Source organism: Cupressus sempervirens, chromosome 6 (genome assembly GCF_028749045.1).
Source record: "Cupressus sempervirens isolate cs-2001-9-10 chromosome 6, ASM2874904v1, whole genome shotgun sequence".
Taxonomy (NCBI): domain Eukaryota; kingdom Viridiplantae; phylum Streptophyta; class Pinopsida; order Cupressales; family Cupressaceae; genus Cupressus; species Cupressus sempervirens.
This window is the reverse complement of record NC_143123.1, coordinates 203,346,080-203,371,079: the sequence shown is the minus strand read 5'-3', so window position 1 is coordinate 203,371,079 and position 25,000 is coordinate 203,346,080. Positions and strand designations below refer to the sequence as shown.

General features: G+C 35.4%; 1 protein-coding gene across 4 annotated transcripts in view; it reads right to left on the bottom strand.

Annotated features, from left to right (window-relative positions):
- LOC149551943 (initiator tRNA phosphoribosyl transferase family protein) overlaps positions 1–14,784 on the bottom strand; it is a 70,065-nt gene extending 55,281 nt beyond the window's left edge. For 2 of the 4 annotated variants that reach the window (XM_089787443.1, XM_089787441.1), the window contains exon 1: positions 14,295–14,784. Coding sequence is in view for 2 of the 4 variants with exons in the window: in XM_089787441.1 (XP_089643567.1) it covers positions 14,295–14,583 (289 nt within the window). In the remaining 2 variants the exon portion in view is untranslated. The remainder of the gene's footprint in view (positions 1–14,294) is intronic. The other 2 variants (XM_089787442.1, XM_089787444.1) reach the window with 2 other exon arrangements.
- Positions 14,785–25,000: the final 10,216 nt, after the last annotated feature.

Below are 25,000 nucleotides of genomic sequence, written 5' to 3'. Positions count from 1 at the left end.
TTTAGGACATCAGATACCACTGTATCATTTGGGGCGTTAGAAACCTCCATTTCATTCATTTTCTTCCTATTGCTAACTGTGACAATAACATAAAATTAAAAGATATGCTCATACTCATTATTCTTATAAATGAAAGACTGAAATAACAATCCTATAGATATATTCCATATTCAGTTGGAAGGTCAACCAATCTAAATGGTTACCAATTATATGATCTCTTTCATTAAAGGAAATAATTGTATTCAACAATATAAATTAATCCATCATATCTTCTGCTTGTATAAATATCATAAAAGTAAAAATACCTATTACCAATAAATGTTTGAATGCTCATCTTTATCTGATGCACGTCCTAAGATCTCATAGAGAGGGGAAACATTGTCAAGGGCTTAACCTCCCAACCACAACCTCAAACTTATCCCCACACTTTCTCTAACTAGAAAGGCCCTCCCTACCCGAAATAGACATGGAACACCTTGTTAGCCACTGAGCATCCTACTACTTAATCACATCACTCGACTTGACAACAGAGAATGAATTTGGACATGCATGAGCTATCAAATGATTCTTTTGAAAATAATAAATAATTGTTATGTCACCTCTGATTCTATTTTCATGCTAATGCAGATTTCATTATCACCTCTTAAACTCTTCCTTGGCCATTCAATCGGATGAGTCCCAGGTGTTAAAATCTCAGAGTAAACCAACTCAATCTGCTGATCCTCAGCTAGTGTATGATTAATTACATATTCAGTATATCTCAGCCTTTATGGCTTGAGGAAACAATCTTAAGACTTGCAAAAGTACAATTTGATTCTAACTTACAGCAATAAAAGAAAGATGTTTGGACTCAACATGACAATTTGTCTTTACTCAATAAGGAAAGATTAGTCTCTTTGGTATTACAGTGTAGACTTCTCATGGACGTACTTCCTTCTGCTATAATTTATAATGCAGAAATAAAAGAGTGAAGATGTATCACTCAGAGAAGAAGTAACCACTTAACCTAGTCTAACGTAATACAGAAACGTGAGCCTTGGCTTGATGTTTAATAGCTGACTTCCTCACAAAAGCAATCCATATGCAATATCAGAAAGAGTATGATTTCCGCCTTCAACAAGGGTGTAGAAACAAGAAGTAAAACTGTGGAAAGAAAATACACCAGCAAATACAGAAAAGATGTATCACTCAAAGAAGAAGTGACCACTTAACCTAGTCTAACGTAATACAGAAACATGAGCCTTGGCTTGATATTTAATAGCTGACTTCCTCACAAAAGCAATCCGTATGCAATATCAGAAAGAGTATGATTTCCGCCTTCAACAAGGGTGTAGAAACAAGAAGTAAAACTATGGAAAGAAAATACACGAGCAAAATCGTGTAGAGGCAAAATACATATCCAACTTCTCTGGGCTTCCAAATATATGTAAAGGCATTCGATTTCTCTAGGCTTCCAAGAAGCCGTAACTCTTAAAGAAATGTTTTGCCTTCTTGGACGCCGATATAATATGCCAAGTGTATATTTTGGTTTCAAGTAAAGAATTGAATAAATAAGAAAAAGAATTTGAAGGTTATAAACTAAGGATAATTTGTAATATATTTATCTACTTACACGTAGATGTATTTATAAGATGGCATCATATTATGTGTTTTATCCAAGGTCGTATCTTATATTATGTATATATAAATACATGCTTTATTTGGAAGACTATTTATCTTCTTGTACATGCATCTAAATGTACGTATTAGATAAAATCTTGTATGAAAATAATATTACGATGTCACCTTTAATTTATATCTGTGTATGTACATAAATATGTATTATAATGATGTGGTGGAAAAGTCAACCAAAAGCCAATTGAAGTATGCATTAATTAAGTTAAAAAAATTAATATTTTAAATGTTTATTTAATAGCTCGTGCATGTCTAATGTGTGTATCTTGTTATGCAGTCGTTGGGTCCTCAACTATGGTGATTCACGATTCATACCCATTTGCCCAGTGATGGTGATGCTCCTATGCCCAATTTTTTTCTAACAATGCTTCCACCTCTTTGAGGTGCTCCCTACAAGGAAATTCTCCGCAGTTAAATCATATTACCATAACAAGTTACTAATCATAAATGATCATAACAGCGAACCGCCTTTTCAATTCCACGAATTCGTAATAAATAATCAACTACCACATTATCTTCATATGAAATTATAACGACTAACCATCTTACCATTTCGCAAGATTATAACAAATTTAACTATCAACTGACTTCATGTGAACCTCAATGGCTATATGAACATTTTAAATTGGGTCAAAAATTGGGATGCAACAATGTTAAAAAGGAGATATGTATTCATAGATCTCATATATCTAAAATAACATCGGGTATATGGTAATTAAAAAGGTATATACATTTATTATTTCATAAACAATTACTAATGAATTTAGTCAATACTAGAAATCTACAATGCATATAAGATTATAGATTGGAATAACGAATATCAAGAATTATAATAAGGATTGATTATAATATATTAATAAATTTGCTGAATATTGGACTAAACTTAATTCATTATGAATTAAGCATAGAATCAAAATTTTAAATGTTCTTATAATTAAAATACAATAATAGTTTTATTGAGAAAAATGATTAAAAGTGATTTTTTTTTTTATAAGAGCTACGTGCCTTGATTTTTTTCTCTGAGAATGTTATTGCATGTGAGGGAGTTTGAGATTCCAAGGTAGCCAGACATTTCAATAGAGGCAACCTTGAAAGAGGGGGAGCAAATAGAGGAAACATGTATTCTGAAGATTAAAACATATACGATCTCCTTAAAACCAAGGCAACACCCTACTACATATCAAAGTGAAAGGTGAGAAATATTCTACAAGGAAACTACAAGGACCCCCTTGAAATTGGGAAATCAAATAGAATCAAAGCAACTATAGAGAGAACTTTACATACTCACACCAAGGAGATGATGATATGAGGAATAATAGCAATGATGGATCATTCATGGAAGCAGAACTTCAATACATTGCTCCAGATACGAATTGTGTAGAACGAAATTATTGCTCATGAGAACTAAGTATCACTAAATAGATACTACTACCCACCAATGTTGATGGAATGAATGGGAATTTTACATTGTGGTGTGGGGTCGAGGGGGAAGGGAATAATAACTAATGTTTCATCCCATTGTTTGACAAATGTTTATACAGAGACATCATCTTATTTGATGCATATGGACCTTCTTTGAAGCAACTTGTATCAAGAACATTAATGTGCAGATAAGAATTTATTATCCTAGAGTATTATATTAACTTGCTTATTGTAGTCTCTCTCTTATTTGTAATTCTACACATACTATAAGAGTTATTTGCCTTGATCTTTTCCTTTGTATCTGAAGTTGATGTTGCGGGAAAAGAAGAATGCCACATTAGGCAGCTTATGACAGTAGCTTAAAAGAAGTTGTGATCAGGCTAGATCAAATGAGGCTCTTGAAGCAAATGCCCTTGATGATTGAGATTATGAGTATCCTTCTACATTAAGGAGTATGACAATTCTTCAAAGGCAACGCAAGAACTTAGAAGATTAATACTCAGAGCGAGTCTAGAAATACAAATGTGTGACTGCATGATTTTGATGGGCCTACTCTTGAGTGCATCATGAGGAAGTATTGACTTATCACTAGAAAATCGGAAGATTGATATCAAATTCAGAGGGAGTCTGACAAGAATCCTTGGGAGAAGAGAGCCTCTAAGGGAGTAACTATTGGACCTGACATCCCAAGATCATTGTACAGAGGGAGAATTTTGAGGTGCAATCCTTTGTGAATGATATATTCTCTTTGAGGAGAAGTTCTTAGTGAAATTTCTTGTAATGCAATCTTCTCTGTGAGAGAGAATTGAGGTGAAAGCCTTTGTATCACCCTCAGACTTGGTTCATGGTGGTTACTATTTCACATATGATAGGTAATGAAAGGTGACGATCTTTCATTGACATATACAAACAAAGGTAACCATTCTAAGGTGACGATCTTATAAATGGTAGACACGTTATCATGACACACTTCATTAAGTTGTTGTCCCAGAGTGTTGGAAGTCATGATAACAACCGTATCATGATCAAACTTCATTAAGTTGTTGTCCCGGAGTGACGGAGATCATGATACTTGTCATGATAGAAACCATGACATTGTGATTTCTTGTTATCTAATAGACTATTGTTGTCCCGGAGTGCTGGAAATCAAATAGCTCATATTCTTCTAGGATATAACATATTCTTTTGGTAGGCATCAAGGATTTGATGCCAGTGTACATACCAAAAGAATATATGTATGATGAATATCATATGATTAATATTTCTTGTTGAATCATACTTCGGATTATATTGAAAAATAACATCTAATTTGATGGAATTATGTTGATATCCTTAAATATGTCATTCCAGGAATATCATACTGCGCTGATATCTCTTCATATACTCAAGAGCATAATGTGTTCTATATCAATCCTCCCTAACTAAGAGGGAGTGTTAAGTTTGTAGTTGCAGTCAGATTGATTCGATCATGAGATACATTGTTGATGGTAAATCATCATTAGAGAAGTATTCTTATATATATATTACATATGTGATACATATATTATACATATGGTTATTTATATATTATTACATATATAATGATATATATTATACATACGGTTATTTTATATGATTAATATATTAACTAATGATGATTAACTGTAGAGACATGTCTCTTCATGAGACATGTCTCCTCTCATATTTATGAATCTTCAAATCTGCATTTGGAAGACATCAATTACATTGGCAATGTTTGTACATTTGCAGAAAACGATCCATGTTACTCAACACAGCTGCCCAGTTTTAGGGATTGATGAAAGTCTCAACTTAAAATTTTGAACAGAAGACCTCCTAAAAAGCCATTTACAAAGACCTAGAAAAACTTTTATAAATTATTTTTTTATTTTTTTATCATTCTGGATAATCTAGATCATTCCTCCCCCCTTAAGAGGAAATGGGCCCCATTGCATCAAGCTTCTGCAATAGATGAGGGAATTGTGCTCCAATCTGTTCCTTGGTTAACCACTTGCCCTGATGAGAGAATTGACCAGCTCGAACCACCCGATATAGAGGAATTTTCTGATTTCTCAAAGATTTTAGCATGACTTTAATGACATGATCATACTATAATGGAGTAGTAGTGGATGGATTCAATTTTGTAGCATGAATATGTTCAACAACTTGAGAGATGTCCAATAATGGAGGAACATAAGGTTGCAACAATTCCACATTTAAAATTGGATGTAACCCCAAAAACTGTGGCAAATCAAGTTCAAATGCATTTTCACCAACTTCTTTCTTAAGGGCCCGTTTTGATCGTGGATTAGAGCAGGAATTAGAATACGGAATTCTCAAGATTCTCATATCCATTGTTTGGGTCCGTTGAATGAGAATGGGAATTAGAAAAAAGTAGAATCTGGTATCCTTATTTGCCTCCCAAAACAAGGATTCGATCTTCCACCAAAATAGGTGGAATTGTCCATATACCCATTTTAATTCCATTTTTCCAAAACCAAACACTACAAATTATTGAAATACAATATTTTCTCCCGTCCGCTCAATCGACCTAATAAGTATTTGTTTTGGCGCTCATTTTGCAACACGAGATTTTTTGCCACTGTCGCCTCTGCACATCTCTTCTCTACTTGTTCCCACCTACTTGACTATTTTGGCTGCCCTAAGCTGCAGATGAGAAGATATGTGGCTAAAATACGGAAGTGGAGATTTTGCAGGTAAAGTTGATATAAATTTGGTGAAATGAAAATTAAGACAAGAGGAGGAAAAGGCAGCTTGTGTAGATGTGAGAATTCTCATTCTACTGGCATTGCTTACATTTGATGCGAATTTAGCCGTCGATGGACGTAAATTATTTTTACCAATAGCGACAGAGATTGCAATTTAATGACGATAAATTATCCAGCACTGTTTCAAACCAATATCTAGCAATTAAATTGTAAGTGGAACTAGTTGATTTCTTGCTTTAATTACTATGGTAAGTCCCTCAAATGTATTGCAATGGGGCACGACAATCAACACAGTTGCCCTAAAAAACTCCCTTTTCACATTCAAAAATTCTTAAACAACCCCCAAACCAAGATTCACAATATACATTAGGTATATAATCACCAGTTATTCTTTGGGCTTCACCCTCCATTCATCTTATTCTTTTTGATAAATGAATTAAATCACATTTTGTCAAAATATATATTAAAAATATATTTCATATGTTAAAAAACTGAATAAAAAAGATAATGCTTATTCTGGCTAGTATTCCAATTCTACAATGTGCAACCAAACGAAAGAAATGTTTATTCTCATAAAGAATTCTTGGTCAAACAAACAATTCCAAATTGAATTCCCAAATCACAATCTAGATTCCAAATTCTAGAATCCCAAAGTCAGCATTCTGAATGCCAATGCTTAATTTATATTTCAACAACCAAACGGGCCCTAATGGTATATGGGTCATATCGAATAGGACGAAGCTTTCTATTAGGTCCTTGGAGGCGCTCCTTCTGAAGGTGTAGCCATACCTTGTCACCAATCTAGAAATTATGGGGAGTTCTATGTTGATCATGTGTTTCCTTATACTTCTTATTACTCTGCTCTAAAATATCATGAACTTGTTGTAATTGTTTGATCTTTTCAAAAAAAAATTGCTTTATCTACCTCCTTTTCAGTATTTAGTGGACAACTAGATTGCAAGACAAGTAGTGCTACATCTATAGGTGCCAATGGTTGATACCCAAAACAAACCTCAAATGGACTGTGTCCTATAGTAGTGTGGAGTGCACGGTAGTAGCTATGTTGCACATAATGCAAGCTCCCGTCCCATGTACATGGGTGTTTGGAGTGATACATTCGAAGGATACAGATAATCATTCGATTGACTACCTCCATTTGGCCATCTATTTGAGGATGGAATGTTGTAGATTTTGTCAACTTTGTGTCCATTCTAGCCCATAGTGAAGACCAAAAATTACTGATCAACCTACTATCCCTATCAGAAATAATGCTTTTTAGCAACCCAAACATGTTCAAAAAATAGCTTGGCAATCTCCTCTACTGAAATCATTTTTTTACAAGCCACCATGATAGCCATTTTAGAAAATCTATCTACCACCACATACATACAATCATTTCCCCTTCTGCTACTTGGAAGCCCAAAGATAAAATCCATTGAAATAGAATGCCATGGTTTATTAGGGATAGGTAATGGTAGATAGAGGCCTAATTTACGATTTGAAGGCTTTACAATTGCACATGCTACACAAGATTTTATATATATAGATGATATCCTATTTCATTTTTGGCCAATAGAAATACTTTTGGAGAATTACAGTAGTCTTACCAATACCAAAATGTCCTGCCACGCGGCTATAGTGTGCTCCCCATATCAGTTTCGTCCTTTTTCCACTAGGGACACATATGTGACCAATGTGACAAAGTAACCCATCATGTATATAAAATTCAAGAACATGCTTCCCTTCTAAAGACTGCATTGTAAATGTCACAAAAATCAGGATCATCACCATATAGTTGAGCCCAAGTTTTTGTTTGACGGCCACAAGAATCCAACACCATTGTCAAGCCTATAATTGGAGGCCTACTCAAACAATTTGCTACTTTATTACTGCTTTCCTTTTTATGACGAATGTTGAGGTGAACTTGTTGCAAATAAGTTGACCACCTCTAATGCCTATCATTCTGCAACTTCCCTTGTATTTGCAAGAATTGAAGAGGTTTATGATATGTGTGTATCACAATTTCCTTTCCCAAGATATAGTGCTTCCACTGTTTGCAGGCCTGAACAATGGCATACAATTCCTTGTCGTGGGTGGTTACCTTCGTACTGTATCAAAAAATGTCTCACTATGATATGCAACGAGGTGCTTGTGTTGCATGAGTACAGCACCAAGAGCATAATCTGATGCATCTGTTTCCATTTCTAATGATTGTTGCAAGTATGGAAGGACCAATACTAGAGTTGAACATAATCTTAGTTTTAATTCCTCAAATGCTTGTTGTTTTCCCTCTATCTACCAAAGTTTTTCTTGTGCTCCACCCCTGAGTGATTGATAAAGAGGCCATGATAAATGTGAAAACCCAAATACAAATCTGTGATAGAAGTTAGCTGGACCCAAGAAACTGCGAAGTTCTGTGAAATTTGTAGGTGGTTACCAATCTCTGATTATTTGTATCTTTGTAGGATCCACATGAACACCCTCACTATCAATGATGTACCCTAAGTATTGGAAGCTTTGCATACCAAAAGAGCACTTTTCTATGTTGGTATAGAGTTTATGTTTTTGCAGAGTCAAAAACACTTGTTCAACATGTTGCAAATGTTCAGACCAGGTTTTGCTAAAAATTAGGATATCATCCAAATAAATAACTACAAAAGAATCAATGAATGGTCTAACTAAATCATTCATCAACATCATAAATGTAGCAGGAGTATTTGTAAGGCCAAAAGGCATCACCAACCATTCAAACAAACCTCCCTTGGACTTGAATGCAATCTTCCATGCATCCACTGGATCAATTGGTACTTGGGGATACCCAGATTTCAAGTCAATTTTTGTAAAGAACTTAGCCCCCCTAAGTTGATCCAAAAGATCATCAATTCGAGGAATTGGATAACTATTTTTCACAATAATTTTGTTAAGTGCCATGTAATCAATCCAAAGTCTCCATGTCCCATCTTTCTTTCTTGCCAAAACAATGGGACTGCCACATGGTGAAGCACTTGGCCTGATGTGTCCCTTTTCAATCAATTCTTGAATTTGTCTCTTAATTTCATCATTTTCCAAAACTGACCTCCTATATATCGACTCATGTGGTAATGGTGTTCCTGGAATCAAATCAATAGAGTGCTTAACTGACAATGTGTTGGGACCCCCACTGGTGATTCAAACACACTCTGGTGCTCTTTCAAAATTTTATCCATCTCCTTTTGCTAGTCTATTGTTGTGACCACCTTAGCATGTGTGTTAAGAACAACTAACTTTGCTTAGGACGAATCATGAGGAGGACAAAAGTTCTAGTTTGAGTAATTAAATGTTTGCATTGTTTAGCACTAATTAAAGAAGCAACTTGAGTTGGGCACACCTTTGGTATTCTATCTCTTTACACCAAGCTTGATTGTGACATTGTGTGGTCTAGATTCATACACCCCATGTCTTTGATACATGTATGGCTACCCCAACAAAACATCACATACATCTAAAGATGCTAAATCACAAAATTTCTTCATCCTTGAATGGTTTGATTGAGTATGGTAGGCGACACTATTGATTTATCTGAATGTCTTTCCCTTCATTAACCCATCCCATAGAGTATGGTTGTGGGTGTCTTGTCATTTTTAAACTTAATCTCTTGACTGTCTCCATAGAAATTAAGTTCTTTTGGCTACCACTATCAACAATAAAATGTAGAGGCTTCCCCTCAACTCACATCCGTGAATGGAATAATCTCTCTTTATCTTCACATGGCACTACTTTCGCAGTTGCAAATATTGGTGTGGATTCATTCTCTTGTTTGTCAAAAGTTTCTATTGGTGTGGATCCGGGCTTAGCTTCGTCCCCTCGTATTTTTGTCATCAAGTTCTTAATACTTCAACACTCCTTTGCGTTATGGGTTGGGCTCTTGCGAATCTCACACCACGTGCTTGTAACACCACATGCTTGTATCTGCTTGTGTCTTTTTAGTAGCCCACCACATATTCTTGGGTGAATTTGAGGGAGGGTCCTTTCCCACTTGTTTTCCTACAAATTTATTACTACCTTCACCCTTGGCTTATTATTTGAAAAGTAATCTCTTTTCCCTTTCTTTTTGAATTTTTCTTCAACTTTTGTAGCATATTTGAAGGCAACTACCAATGTTTTGATATTCAAGAATTCCATTTTATTTTGACTATATCTATGAAGCCCACTACGATTTTTCAAAATTCGGTGCTTCTCTGAATTTTCTTTACCAAGTTTTTCAAAAAGTGCATGGAATGTATTGGTGTAATCTATGTACAAATTGGTCCCTCTTTTGTCAAAGCAACTGTCATTCTATATATTTCTGTTCATATATATCTTTAGGAATGTAATATCCCTTGCCCAAACTGACTAATTTTAGCTCAAGGAATATTGTCAAACACTTGTATGTTGTCTCTCAATGCTAAGAAATTAAGAATATTTGCAAATGACATTACAATGCCTCTTACAATGAACTACTATGCAAGTACAGTTCTTTTGGTACTTTCAATCTTTATACATGAAAACTAGATATGGAATGTATATCTACAGCCAACTGACATTTTGACAAACAATTGGCATACAACTATTATGCTGATCATATATGCTATTAGATGGACATCTCGTTAAACAAATGGTATGCAACATGTATCTCCTTTATTGAATTCATTCTCATGTACAATGTTGCTATGAGTTTGACAAGACAAATGGGCTTACAATAATGACTACAGTAATGCCAAAATCTGATTCTGAATTATCACAGCAAAATCATATACCTAAAAATTACAATGCTAACTACTAATAGTTGCAAGAGGAACTTGATAATAGTGATGCCTAAGAATGGAAATGAATCAAGCATAAGTACTGTAGCGCGGCATCACTCTTACATACTCTAGCAGCCAACAATAAATGTATTCTCCAATTTAAGCACAAATAGAACTCCTGAATTGAAGCTCTCTTGAATACCAAATTCAGTGAATATTCACCACCTCAAATGGTTGCAACACCGAAGAGTTGACATTCTCCAATGGCTAACTGAAATTAGAAACCTTAGTTTCTTCTCCCAAGTTCTTATCAAATGCAATTCACAATAATCGGATGATTAACAATGAAGCTCTCACCTCTATTTATTCTTTTCTTTCACCCTTCTAGAAGGAAATAAAATATTATTTAATTGCATTCTCTACAAGCTTCCCCCTTTCCAATACAATAATTAATTGTATTTCTAGAAAATGCACTCTCTAGAAGCTTCTCCCTTGCAATACAATAATTAATTGTGCTTCTAGAAAATTAAATTAATTAAATATAAAGTCACTTTTTAATTTTAATTTATTTAATGACTTTATAAGAAATTAATTTAATCAATTTCTTCTTATTTCTCCACAGCCTTCGGAGAATGTAAAGGCTAAGAACTCCACTGAAATGCTAAAAAGATGGTGACATTACAAGGCAAGTATGCTTCTTTTATGTATTCCACAAATTTGCCCCATTTGAGCTTGTTATCAAAGAGTATTTCCAACCCTGCTTCAGAAAGTGGTTTGCTTTCCTTATTCAAAAAAATTGTTTCCCATGCTAGTTTCACATGACTTTCAGATTTCAAGAGGGCAATGTTATTTTTTCTGCATCAGAGAAATAATTCACAGAGAAGTATCGATCCAATTTCGATAACCAATTATCAACAGCATCAATATCAACTTTTCCTTCAAAATTTGGGATATTAAAATTCACTTGTACTTTAAAAGGGGTATTTCCATGGAACGGTGCTACTGAACTGGGCAATTGTTGGTTCTGCAAAATTTGTGAAAACTAATTCATCATCTCTTCTCGTTGCCTAGCCAAAGCCTCTTCCACCATCTTCTTAATAGCGTCTGATGAATTATTTGACATCTTTGGTTTTGTGCACCGCAAAGGAGAGAATTTAGACAAATCTTGTGTGGTCATTCCTAATCTTTGATAGGATTTTCATGTACTAGTTCAGGAGCATTCCCGCTCTGATACCACTAATCTAATTTAAGAAATGGACTGAAACACAATATCTGGTGAGAGTCAAATACTTGCGATATCAGTGTTTAATTTCTCGAAAAACAAACTTGCAAAAACTCGAAAGAGTTGTATGTAAACCAAAAGCCATCTTGTTATTCGAAAATGTAAAAATATATCAGTGTAACATGGGTGCGCGCACCGGGTCAAAAACCCGAAGCACCTAGTGCATGTATGCACCCGATGCGGGTGCATTACGCACCCAAGTACCCCCGCCGGCTGAAAAAGCGTCGCCACACCTTGGTCGCACCGGTCAACACCCGAGTGGGACACAAGGCTCGAGTGCATCGCGAGTGCTCAAGTGCAGGGTTGCATGCATGGGTGCGCGCGGGGTGTACCCGGCTAAATGGCCCAAAACGTTATAAAAAAATACTTTTTACATTTCTTTTTTAATTTGTTTTTGAAGCAAGCTAACCCTTGGGATGATTAAGACTTATGGTATAGGGGATGATTAGAGAGCACTTGGGATGATTCCATTCTCATTATTGACATTTTGTCATTTTGTTGTTGTATTCACTTTGATATGGCTATGATACATTATTTTATTTCACTGTTTCATGCTACTCGGCTCATTATCATTATGAGCATCTTTATGATATATGATATTCATATTTGAACAATGAATTTTGAATCTTGCATCGTGAACTAAGTTTGTTAAATGGTCATTGGTAATGGTTATGAAGTTTCAAGTTTCAAGTTTGAACTTATGGTTTGTGAATCACATTTCAATTTTCTCCATTCAACCATATTTGGTATGTTATATAATATATTGAAGTATCATTTCATAATTAACATTTTCAGTCATATATATATATATATATATATATATATATATATATATATATATATATATATATATACACACACACACACACTATGCAACCCCCTCCCCCCTCCGCACCCCCATCGTCCCCAAATTGAGGCCCTTTTTTTTCTGCACTCGAAACTCGTCCCGATGTTCCCCCGCACCCCTGCGCCAGTGTATCACTGGAATATATATAATGATGGAACATCAAAAGTCACCACAGAAATGAATTTGAAATGTATATGTGACTATAATAAAAACAACAATATTTAACTAAAATTATTCAAAACTAGGTATTTATTTACCCCAACTTGTCGGGTCATAACTTTTGACCTAGAGCTCGGAATTCAAAACCATTTGCACAGTTGGAAAGAATAACTAAAAATCTAATTTTAGTTCCTAAAACAGCAAGCCTTTGGCAGACCAGTTTTAGGGACTAATGGAAATCTCAACTTAAAATTTTGAGCAGAAGACCTCCGAAAAAGCCATTTACAAAGACCTAGAAAAACTTTTTTTTTTTAAATATGATTTAAAAATAAAAAAATTGATCATTCTGGATAATCCAAATCACCAATATCTGGTATAATTGCAGGGTTTGCAGCCAGAGGAGTGGCATGGAAAACTCTTAATCAGCTTCAGACCCAATTTCCACAACTTAAGCATTGAGGAAAATACTTTTCAAAGGGCTAGAACATGTTACAGCCCTTGTGTCTTAACCTCCTTATTTGTTTTGTGTAGATAGTTCTACATTCATCACATGAAGTTCCCAAAGTATACGGACCCCCTATTAACTGCAAAGATTTAATCCACAATGGTTGTGCCTTGTAAGTTACTTTTTGTACTGCTTATATAGAGAAATTGTAATGAAGAGAGAAGCATCTTGAAACATATTTTGCATTAGAATTCTGCCCACAAGAAGGTTGTCGCTAAAATGGACCTGCAAATCTTTGCATATGATTCATGAATATAATCATATTTGTGACTCTTCTTTGAGTTGAGCCTCTTGTTCTTTATTCATGTCGTCCTTCATGTCCTGACAATCTTTCACAGGGACGATTCTATCACAGTTCAGGAATAGGTGTAGAAGTAACATAGTATGCCATTGATAATTAGGTCCTCAGTTCAAACCCTACAGGAATCCCCTCACGCCCCGATATAGGGGTAAATGGAGGCAGCACATCAATACAATGTGAACTGTAATGTATTATAATGGTATTGCATAACGATATTAATATAACTATAAATTCATATAATAAAGTCAAATTTTAACTTACACAATACTCAAGAACATGATCATGTCATAGCGATTCTAATATGGTTAACTGAAGATTCGAATGTAGTGCAATATGTTTTAGTTAAAATATGGAGTGCTGGAATAAGGTTTCAACCGAGGGTTTCTTATCAGAAGTGAAGGCAAGATGCCAAATTGTTGACAACCGACCTAGGGTTTTAGCTCACAAATTACGGATGGAATGCTGTAAAGCTTCGAAAGAAGGAAGAATGAGAGAAGAAAAACACGCAACAAGCTAAACGAAAAACTGTAAACTTATGTAAAATGCAAATTCAATTTCCGAAACCTGACAAAAGAAAACCAAATAAATGAAAGATTGTCGGACCGGAGCTTATACCAGCAACGGTGGCGATGTGAAGGTTGAGGCGCGTGGGATTGAAAGACCAGTTGCCAGTGTGGCCATCCGTTGACTTGAAATAACAGGTGCCATCAAACTGCTGAGAATACCACAAACCGCATCTCAAATTCGCCATCAGAGGAAGCTCGGGCCATAACCTTCTAATCTCTGAAACGAACAGCGAGTCCTGGTAGACGGACCGGAGAGCATTGTAAAGAGACTGATCCATTCTCTTTATTTTTCTACAAATTTTGTATATGTTCAAACTGCTATCCCCTCCACCTTCCATTTTTCTCCTTGAAATTGTGTACGTTGGTGAGCAGTTTAAAATGCTTCTATGCACAAGATGTCAGCGTGGTTAGTCGAATGGAGTTCAGAGGTACTGGGCAGTCCCGATTTTCAAAAGCCAAAATTTAAGGTTTAACTTCGGACTAGAGTTTCTGAACTCTTTCCCAGACTTCACACTCATTTTCAAGCCAGACTTCACACTGATTTTCAAGGGCTGGGAAAAATATATATATAGGGCCCTCGGTATTTCCCTAGAAGTCTTGCCTTGGGCCCATTTGGTGAGCCGAATAGGAATACGTATTCCAAAAATTTCAAATTCTTTGTTTGGATGCACCAAAATGGGATTGGAATATGAAGTAAAAATAGAATACGTATTCCATTTTTGGTCCAAAAATGGAGTTTTGCAATTCCACCAAAATAAGTGGTATTGGAATATGTATTCCTATTCCATTTTTATTTATTTTAGAAAACATAAATTTTCGGGTCAGCGAATTCTCATCAAATATTGGCTGAACCAAACGGAGAACAAGAATACGTTATATTCCAAAATACGTATTTCATAATACGTATTCCAAAATATGTATTCCTATTCTGCTCACCAAACGGGCCCTTAAGTAAAGCTTATCGGCTTATCTTGCTTTGAATAAGTAATGGGCTTATCGGCTCAATCTGCTCATCGTATGAGACAATACGTGGAGTTTTTTTTTTGTAATGAAAATAAAGTTATTATTTTATTTTTATTTTTAAAGCAATAACATAAATTTAATTGAGGGAAGCTTTTCAAAGATGATTGATTACACCTTTACAACCAAGTTTTGAAAAAGTTTCCAAATGCATTATTTCTGTACACTTGATTTGTGTCACACTTTAAACCCTTCTATCCAAACGATTCCATAAAATAGAATGCTTAGATGCCAGCTTAGAGCTCCCTATCCACGAAGTACAAAAAGTTAGTTTTCAAGCATGAAGGCTCTCAGCGAAGCCTTAGAAATGTACTTCTTACTAGTAAACCATGCAACAGGAGGTTCTTTGAGACAAGAGCAAGAATGCAAATATCTTCAAGCAATCCCTCAAGAATGCAATGCAAGTATGGAAACTAAGCTAAGATGATAATGCAAAATGCAGCAATGCTAGAATATGAATGAGAGTGTTACAATACCATTATTTAAACTATGTGAGATTATTGCAAGAATCAAAGCTAAACTAACATGCAACTATGCTAAGAATGCCATATGATCTTATGCTAATATGATGGAATGAGAGAATGAGACAAGAAATGAGAAGTTCTCCACAAAGCTCCAAAAAAATCTGTTAGAAAACCTGTAGCATAACAATATTCAAAATGAGGATAGATCCTTTGAAGGGGAAAGCTCTCTCCCTTTTAAAGTCTTACGAACGGTAGAGATCAAGATGAAGATGGTGGATGATCAACGGTGGAATTTGAAAAGAGGAGTGATCCATGTGCACACACAAGTCAACCAATAGAATATAAGTTGACTTGTCATATAAGACAAAAGTCACAAAGCCTTTTCTTTTAATTGCAAAATAGAAAAAGGACTTTATGTGTGCACTTTAAGTGGATTAGAAGAATGGGGTCTTTTATTTAATTAAAAGGGGACATGTTCTTTTAATCAAATAATGAACTTAGGATAGCATAGTCAAACTATAGGTTATAATCAAATAAATTGATTATTAGCAATATGATTAAATTAATTTAGCCAAAATGTTGAAAAGGGGGCTAATAGTCTAGATGACCATTTTTAGGTGATTAGATTTGCCCCTCTTTGACTAATGCGTGATCGATCTGGGAACACATTATGTCAAAGAAAATAGAAAGTCAAGTAGGTGGTGATAGATATAGATATCTAATTTTGAAGAACGAAATGTAGAAAAAGATAGCAAGTCCTAAATGTACAGCTTGATAGTGGTAGTACTGAACACTAGGAAAAGATGATGTCAGAATTCAAGAAGAATGCTAACACTTAGCAAAGTAGATAGATCGAGAACAAGTGAGAAGATCAAACAAATGCTCCTAAGAAATAGATAGTTGTAGTAATCAGTGATAGAGTATTTCTGCCCTCTCAGGATCAAAACCAAAATGAGGTAAGGGGATGCAAAAACTAGCTAGACATGAGAAAATTAGAATATAGAAATGTCCAAGATGACAGATAGATGACTGGAACCCAAGAATGACTATAAAAAAATTGATAAAATGCCCCAGTTTGACTAGAGTTGACCTTGAAGGATATAGCATAAAAATTAAGTCAAAATGAGTAGAAAGGTGATTTTAGACATGAAACATTGAATTGAAGTAGATATGAAGTATGGAAATGATGGAGTCATGAAGAAATGAAGATGCCCCAGTGATGATTCAGAGATTAAACCTCAAAAGGTTAGCTAATTGCTCAGAAAAAAGTAGAATTTTAAAAGATAATTTTGACCATCAAGATGAACTCAAATTTGGATTTCAATCCCAAAAATGAATCTAGGATGTTGAAATTATTTAAGAAGTCAAAACTTTATATAATGTGATGATAAGATAGAAAAGAGATGAAGTGAAAGATTAAGAAGGTGAAAATACATGAACAAGAAGAAAATAAAGAAATATATGAAAGGAGTTAGCTGATATGTCCACAAAAAGATGAAGAGAGAGCTCTCCCCATATGCAAGAATGCAAGACTAATCTAGAAAATGAACCTAAAATGCAAGCTAATATGCAAAGTGGTTTACCAGCAAGAAGTGCATAACATTTAGACTCTTAATTTCATCATTGAGCATTTATTAGGGACATCATGAGATCATACAACCATCACTAGTATAACTATGGGGATATGAATATGATCGATATTAGATAGGTATGTGGAAATCCAATCTAAGCATCAAAGACACGTAAGTCAAGATAACTACGCGATTAGATTACCTAAGTTTAATTTAGCAAGATTAACCTATATCAAGGCATAAGCGCCAAGATAACCCCCGAGTGTGATCTTGCAAAATAGTCAAGGATGATACATTTGTAAGTCAACATGTTGGTTAGGACAAGCATAAATGCTTACAACACTATAGACAAACAAAGTATACCCACAAGCAAAAATCAAGAAAGTATGTCCCATGCCCCCAGTCTTCTAGTCAACGACATCCTCAAAAGACTATTAGGGAGGGAACACATGGAAAAGAAATCATCATAGACAGCACACAAAGTAGATAAAGATCAGCATAGCTCAATCATTTAAGTGTTAAAGTGCGTGTGTGTAAGTCACTTGGCCATTTCTTCAAGACTTGATTCTGATAGTGAGAAATATTGCGACATCGGATACCGTAGGTAAACTATTTGAAAAGTGTTGAAAAACCCTTGATGTCAAGGTGGGAGAAGTGTTGAGAAATACTATTTTGTGAGTTGTCAAAGAAACCCTAATGCACAAGAATACCTCAATAGGCTAAGTAACTATGCCCCCGAGAAAAAGACAAGAAACAATTCTAAGCCAGGAAATGTGTAGCAAAATAGGTGATTGAGACTGATAGACATAGGTGCAAGGGTTTCAAGTAGTGCTTGTTTCTAGGTTTTCACCACTTGACAGATTTTCTCAGGACTTTTTTCAATTATTTTTGTATTTTTGATTTTTTTGGTGATACATCAAAGCACCTATTGCTAGGTTTTCACTAAGATGATCATTTTTTCAAGACATTTTCTAATTTTTAAGATTTTTTCAGCATCATATATGATTTTTTGAATTTTTTAGAATAATTTAGAGATCACTAGTTCTCAAGCAAGATCACATCATTTTCTCCCAATGTCTAGCAAGGTATAGGACATGATGGAGAAACAAATCAATGGATAAGCAAATATGCATAAGAAAGGAATGTGAAGCAAGTGAAAGTGATCCTCAAGGATGCACTCCTCAAGAGTACCCAAGCTAGGGAAAGATAGCCATATAAAGTAGGTTTTGGATAAGCAATGGAAGAAATGAGCAAGATAGCGTATAGGATAAGCAATGAAGCCAACAAGTGAGATAGCATGAAGTGTGTAGTCCAAAAGAGTAGCCATGTCAAGAGACCTATGAGAAACATGTTTCATTTATTATGATCAAGACCAAGGGGTCAACTAGATAGTATAGCAATGGGATAGAGCAATAAGAATAAAGCTCAAGATAAAGGCTATGAGTGAATGGGAGAGCACAATAGAAAATCTGGTGGATAAGATAGCCAATATGCAAAGATAGCTCAACATTGTCAAGATCAAAGAGAGAAGAAGGGATAGATGGATGATAGAAGAATTACGCATGATGCTTGTTTGCCAGGTTTTCATCATGGTACTTATCTAAGGTGCCACAAGAAGTAGTTTTCACCATAGGATAAATTTATTTCTCTTTACTTTTGCTACCAAGGTGCCACAAGATATGGTTTTCACTAAGGCACATTTTCATTTTTTATTTTTTTTCTATTTTTTCTTCTTCTTTTTTTTTAAATTTTTAGAAAGAGCTCAAGCTTTGTCAATTTAGATAGTGCTCTTATAGGAAAGATAAGCCATGATAAGCCAAGACCATAGAAAGGTATGCTCAAAGATGTTGATAGGGTGATGAAAGAGAAATGGTAGTAGGAAGAGCATATGGAGGATAATAGTTCATGTATAGAAAGTTAATGTAAGCTTTAGAGGATTTCATGAGGGTGGTTGAAATATTGTACAAGATCAACATTGACACACACCTTTAAGGGTATTGGAATGATGGAGGAATCATGGATGAAGTAGCTTGAGGTTTAGATGTATGAGGTGGTAGAAGAGATTTGGAAAAAAGTGGAGTGGAAGGCTTTAGAATATTTTTAGAAAGATTTTTGGAAGAAGATGGAATGGAATCCTTTGGAAGCTTGAATGTCAACTTTGAAGTATTTTCAATATTCAAGTCTTTTAAAAGAGACTTGTGAATCCATATAGCTTTAGATTTTCCTTTGGATACTTCAAAACACATTTCTTCAATGATGGGTTTAGGAACCCATATTTTCTTTGATTTAGCTTTTTCAATAGTGGACCTTTGTGGCCTTTTTTGTGCATTCTCCTTCTTAGCATTCACATGTCGATTAGATGGGACATTGTAATCTTTCTTTTTCAATGAATTCTTATGTTTATTCTCACTTCCAAAGGACTTGGGATTTGTGGATGAATAAGGATGATATGACTGGTTTAGATGTATAGATGGGTGAAAAGTCATCAAGGATGAGTGTCTTTGTTGATCTTGAGGTAATATAGGAGAGCTAGGGAATGAGCTATGAGTAAATGTAGGAGATGGAGGAACATAAGGCCCCAATATGGATGGAAGGTTTGAATGCTTTAGCTTAGATGGATAAGGACCAAGGATAGATTTAGAAGATGCAAAGGGATAGTGGGAAGGGATATCGACATCTTTAGAGTGAGCAACATGGTCAAAGCCATCAATAGACTCATGAGTACCTTTGATAGGAACGCCATTTTTAATAGAAGAACTTGAAGCTTGAGCACAATTTTGAAGTGGATGTGGAGAAGTAGAACATGAGGGGATGCTTTGATCTTGACAAGTAGCTTTGGATAGCATAGGAAGAGAAACTTTCTCATAATTTTCAGTAAGCTCAAGGGAGATAGTGGAAGTCGTGTCTTCATCATATTTAGGAGGTGGATTAGCTATAGGATATGGAGGGGAAAAATCTTGAAAGAGATGAAAGGGTGCTTGATCTTGATCTTTCTTGACATTTATAGCTTTTTCTTTTTGAGAGTCCTCTTGACATGGAGCCACTTCTAAGGACAAGGGAGAATAAATAGGGAGTGGAGTAGTGCTTTGATTAGGCATAGTAGTGCATGAAGGTTGAGGATGTTTAGGATTATTAGCATGGAAAAGGTTTGCAGCCAAGTGAAGGTTAGCTTGAGTTTCTTTTAGAGATAGCCCTTGAGGATACACATAGTCAATGTGGAAAGCATTAGGTTCTTTATTTGATGGAGGCATGTTGGAAATATTTGAAGTGTTGGGAGATGCATGAGTGTTGGAAGAAGTGGAAGATGTAATGGAGCCACTACTAGACATAGGTTCATCAATGTAATCTTTCTCAAGAGAAGTATTCTTAGCACATGAGTCACTAGAGGTTCCAAGATCAACAATCTCATCATCAATGAGATCTTGGATTTTATGTTTCAGCTCTATACAATCCGAAGTAGCATGGTCATTAGATTGATGATAGGCACAATAGGTATCCAAGAATGGATTTCCATAGGAGCTAGACTTAGGCAACATGATGAGCTTGGTGCCAAGAAGTGTTCTCAAAATGTCATCATAAGAATTCCCCAAGGGAGTAAAATTTCTCTCAAAAGTATGTCTATAGTCCTTTGGTTGTTTCTCAAGTGAATAGAATGCATCCATGTCTTCATTATTATCTTGGTCAAAGATAGGTCCATCATGAAATTTTGGCATAGGCTCAAAGGAGGTATCACTTGCTTGTTCTCTAAAGAGGTCTTTAGATCTAGAAGATGAAGACATTTGATGTCTTGAAGTAGAGCATGTAGACCTAGAAGAAGAGGATGACCTCAAATAAGGTGACTCACATGCATGTAAAGACCTTAAGGAAGATTCATGTAATGATGCAATCTTCTCCTCCAACCTTTTCTCAAGTTTAGACTTCATTTCTGTCATGCGCTTAGAGAGATGAAGGTAAGAAAGATCATTTGTCTCTTCTAGTTCTTTGTATTGCACATATAGATCTTGAAACTCTTTAGCGGCATGGAGGATATCATGATCATCTAGATTTGGCCGAGATTTGATAGCACAAGCTTTGAATGCCATAGTTTTAGATGCAAAGCCAAGCATAAAAGAGCCTAGAAGATAACTTGATGCTGAAACTATAGGAGGTAGAGTGTTCACTTGCCAAGATAGTAGAGAGAGATTAAAGTGACTTGTCAAACAATATGTCCAAGAAACTTACGACATGAATGACTCAAGTCAATAGCTAGGCAAGATGCCCAAATAGCCAAATAGATAGAGCAAGAAGGGTGACAAGTGAATAACTTTCCCAACCTAAGAGTGCAATCAAGAAATCAAGGTAACCATTTCAACAAAAGGATGACTAGCAAGCGGATATAGACCATGAAGACAAAAAGACCAAGAGCACCAAGACCGAAGAGTCACTTTAAGCATGTTCAAGAACTAGAGACATAGAAAATAAAAATCAAATGATGAGACTCCCCTTAGCAAGCAACACAAGAAAATGTTTGCATTTTATGTTTTGACTTGGTTGACAAAGTTTGACAATAGTTGATAGCATAGCAAGTTTGATGTTCAAAAGCAATTTCTTTCCAAGCAAGATAGTGACACATGGAGTAGTCTTCAAATAATCAAGCAAGGGACAAGGCAACCTTGCATGATACAAGCATATGTGAGGTCTTAAAAGAAAGCCGTATAACTATCATCATGTGTATGTTCCAAAGATTTCCACAGGTCTAGCACATTCGAGAACACATCAAGCAATATCTACCTAAAGGACATGGTTCATTACTCAACAACTTGGCCCACGTTTGATGCTCCTTCGCCTCACACCAAGTGGTTGCCCACAAGAGATATTGGCTTTGTCATGAAAATGCCATAAGCATAACCAAGAGAACACATATGGTGAGTGTAAATCTTGGGGTGATCCAGGTAGTCCACTAGGATCAATCCTTGCACCAAGAAGTTGAGCGGCTAAAAAGGGTAGTTACTAACTTAGGGTTTTTAGATCGGGCTTCCATTCATAGTGTTCCTCTTGCTCCCAATTACGGGACACCTCACCTTGTGATGAGTAACCAATCTCGCGATCACAAGAGTACCTTAAGCATTCTTGCCTAGTGATCTCCCTATGGTCGAAATCCCATAAGCGATCACACTAGGCGAAGACAAACACTACGTCTACCAAAGTTTTGTGTCCTTGGTAACCTTGAGTTTATAGTGGGTTGGAAGAGCCAGGTAATCAGCTTGTCCCCACTTGGGTCGTTCCTCTTAGGTTGTCCGAGAGCAGGCCCTCTAAAAGATTCTAACTACCCAAAGTGGATCAACTTTTGGAAGTCAAGATTTTTGGTTCACCACAAGGGTGAAGAGAATACTCTCCTATTCTAATCATTTTCTCCCAAACACACCAAGAAGATTTAGTTACCCTTTTCTTTTGAAACCAAATGGCAAGTCAAGATTTCTGATTCACCACAAGGGTGAAGAGCACACTCTCCTATTACCAAAAAACTCCAATCACAAGTTTTATGTGCCTATGGAAAATGAACAATTAGTCAATGCCACACATGAAAACAAAAAAGCAAGAAATTTTGAGTTTTTATGCTTTGGGCAGCCCTGCAAACAATGTTAGTAGCCCTTGCGCATTTGAAGCTTTGACATGCGTTCTTTTTATGCAATGTTTCAATTTTTTTCATAAGGATGGCAACTTGTAATCACAACTTGTTAGCACCAAAAGTTAGTGTGAAATATCATAAAAATCTACAATAAAAAGTGGTGAGTTGCCTCAAAAATTGAATTTATCTTCCAACCAAGTGCATGCAAAGAAAGTGCAAGTTAATCACAAATGCTCTCATTTTTTACTCTTTGATTTTGACCTAGTCAACAAGATTGGACTTGTTTGCTATGATTTCGTATCCAAAAATAAAAATAAAAAGAAGAGACCCCTATTAAAAATTAGAGAGCTTTCCAAAAATGCAAGAAATTTAAAAAAATCTCTTCATTTTCGCTCTAGAGATCGATTTTGTCAAAACAGGCCAAATTTATCAAATCAAGTTTTTGATCCTTAATACGACCTCAAAATTCAAAACACAAAGAAAGAACCCCCATTAGAATTGAAAACCATTTCTGGAAATGTAAGTTTTTCTAAAAAAGATGTTGATGTGCGACCAGAAATGACTTTTTATGAAAAAAAAGAAAATATCATAACTTTCGCAAATCATGTCAAAATGCTTTAAAAATCAGACTAAAATATTTTGGATACATACCCAACCTACAGAAAAAATTTCAGAATCAAAATCCAAGCGGTTTAAAAGATACGATCAAATCTTTAAACCAACTAAATTTTTGGCCTTCAAACCAATCTACTTATGGGTTGGCCTTAAAATCAAAGTGATAATCCTACAAAAGCACTTAATTAGATCCAATATGCTGCTATAAAAAAACTAGAGATGAAAAATAAAAGCAAATGGAGCTAAAAACTTGATTCAAGCCCCACGGTGGGCGCCAAAAATGTACACTTGATTTCTGTCACACTCTAAACCCTTCTATCCAAACGATTCCATGAGTTGGAATGCTTAGATGCCGGCTTAGAGCTCCCTATACACGGAGTACAAGAAGTTAGTTTTCAAGCATGAAGGCTCTCAGTCAAGCCTTAGAAATGTACTTCTTGCTAGTAAACCATGCAACGGGAGGTTCTTTGAGACAAGAGCAAGAATGCAAATATCTTCAAGGAATCCCTCAAGAATGCAATGCAAGTATGGAAACTAAGCTAAGATGATAATGCAAAATGCAGCTATGCTAGAATATGAATGCGAGTGTTACAATACCATTATTTAAACTATGTGAGATTATTGCAAGAATCAAAGCTAAACTAACATGCAACTATGCTAAGAATGCCATATGATCTTATGCTAATATGATGGAATGAGAGAATGAGACAAGAAATGAGAAGTTCTCCACAAAGCTCCAAAGAAACCTGTTAGAAAACCTGTAGCATAACAATATTCAAAATGAGGATGGATCCTTTGAGGGGGAAAGCTCTCTCCCTTTTAAAGTCATACGAACGGTAGAGATCAAGATGAATATGGTGGATGATCAACGGTGGAATTTGAAAAGAGGAGTGATCCATGTGCACACACAAGTCAACCAATAGAATATAAGTTGACTTGTCATATAAGACAAAAGTCACAAAGCCTTTTCTTTTAATTGCAAAATAGAAAAAGGACTTTATGTGTGCACTTTAAGTGGGTTAGAAGAATGGGGTCTTTTATTTAATTAAAAGGGGACATGTTCTTTTAATCAAATAATGAACTTAGGATAGCATAGTCAAACTATAGGTTATAATCAAATAAATTGATTATTAGCAATATGATTAAATTAATTTAGCCAAAAATGTTGGAAAGGGGGCTAATAGTCTAGATGACCATTTTTAGGTGATTACAATTTCAATGGAACATGTAGGTTGAAATGTCTAATGGGTAGGGTAGTGGATTGGGTGGGCATATGGTGGTCATGTTAGGTAACCACCCTATCCTATTTGCATGGTAAATAAGTTATTTTTGCAATGCATCCCACACACATTCTAGTTGAGGCACCAAAATGTCGTGAAGGAGACCCCTTTGACAAATTAAACTTAAACACATGGCAACAAATTTTGAGATGGGAAAATCTTTTAATTTAGGGTTGTCAACTAAGTCGGTTTGGGTG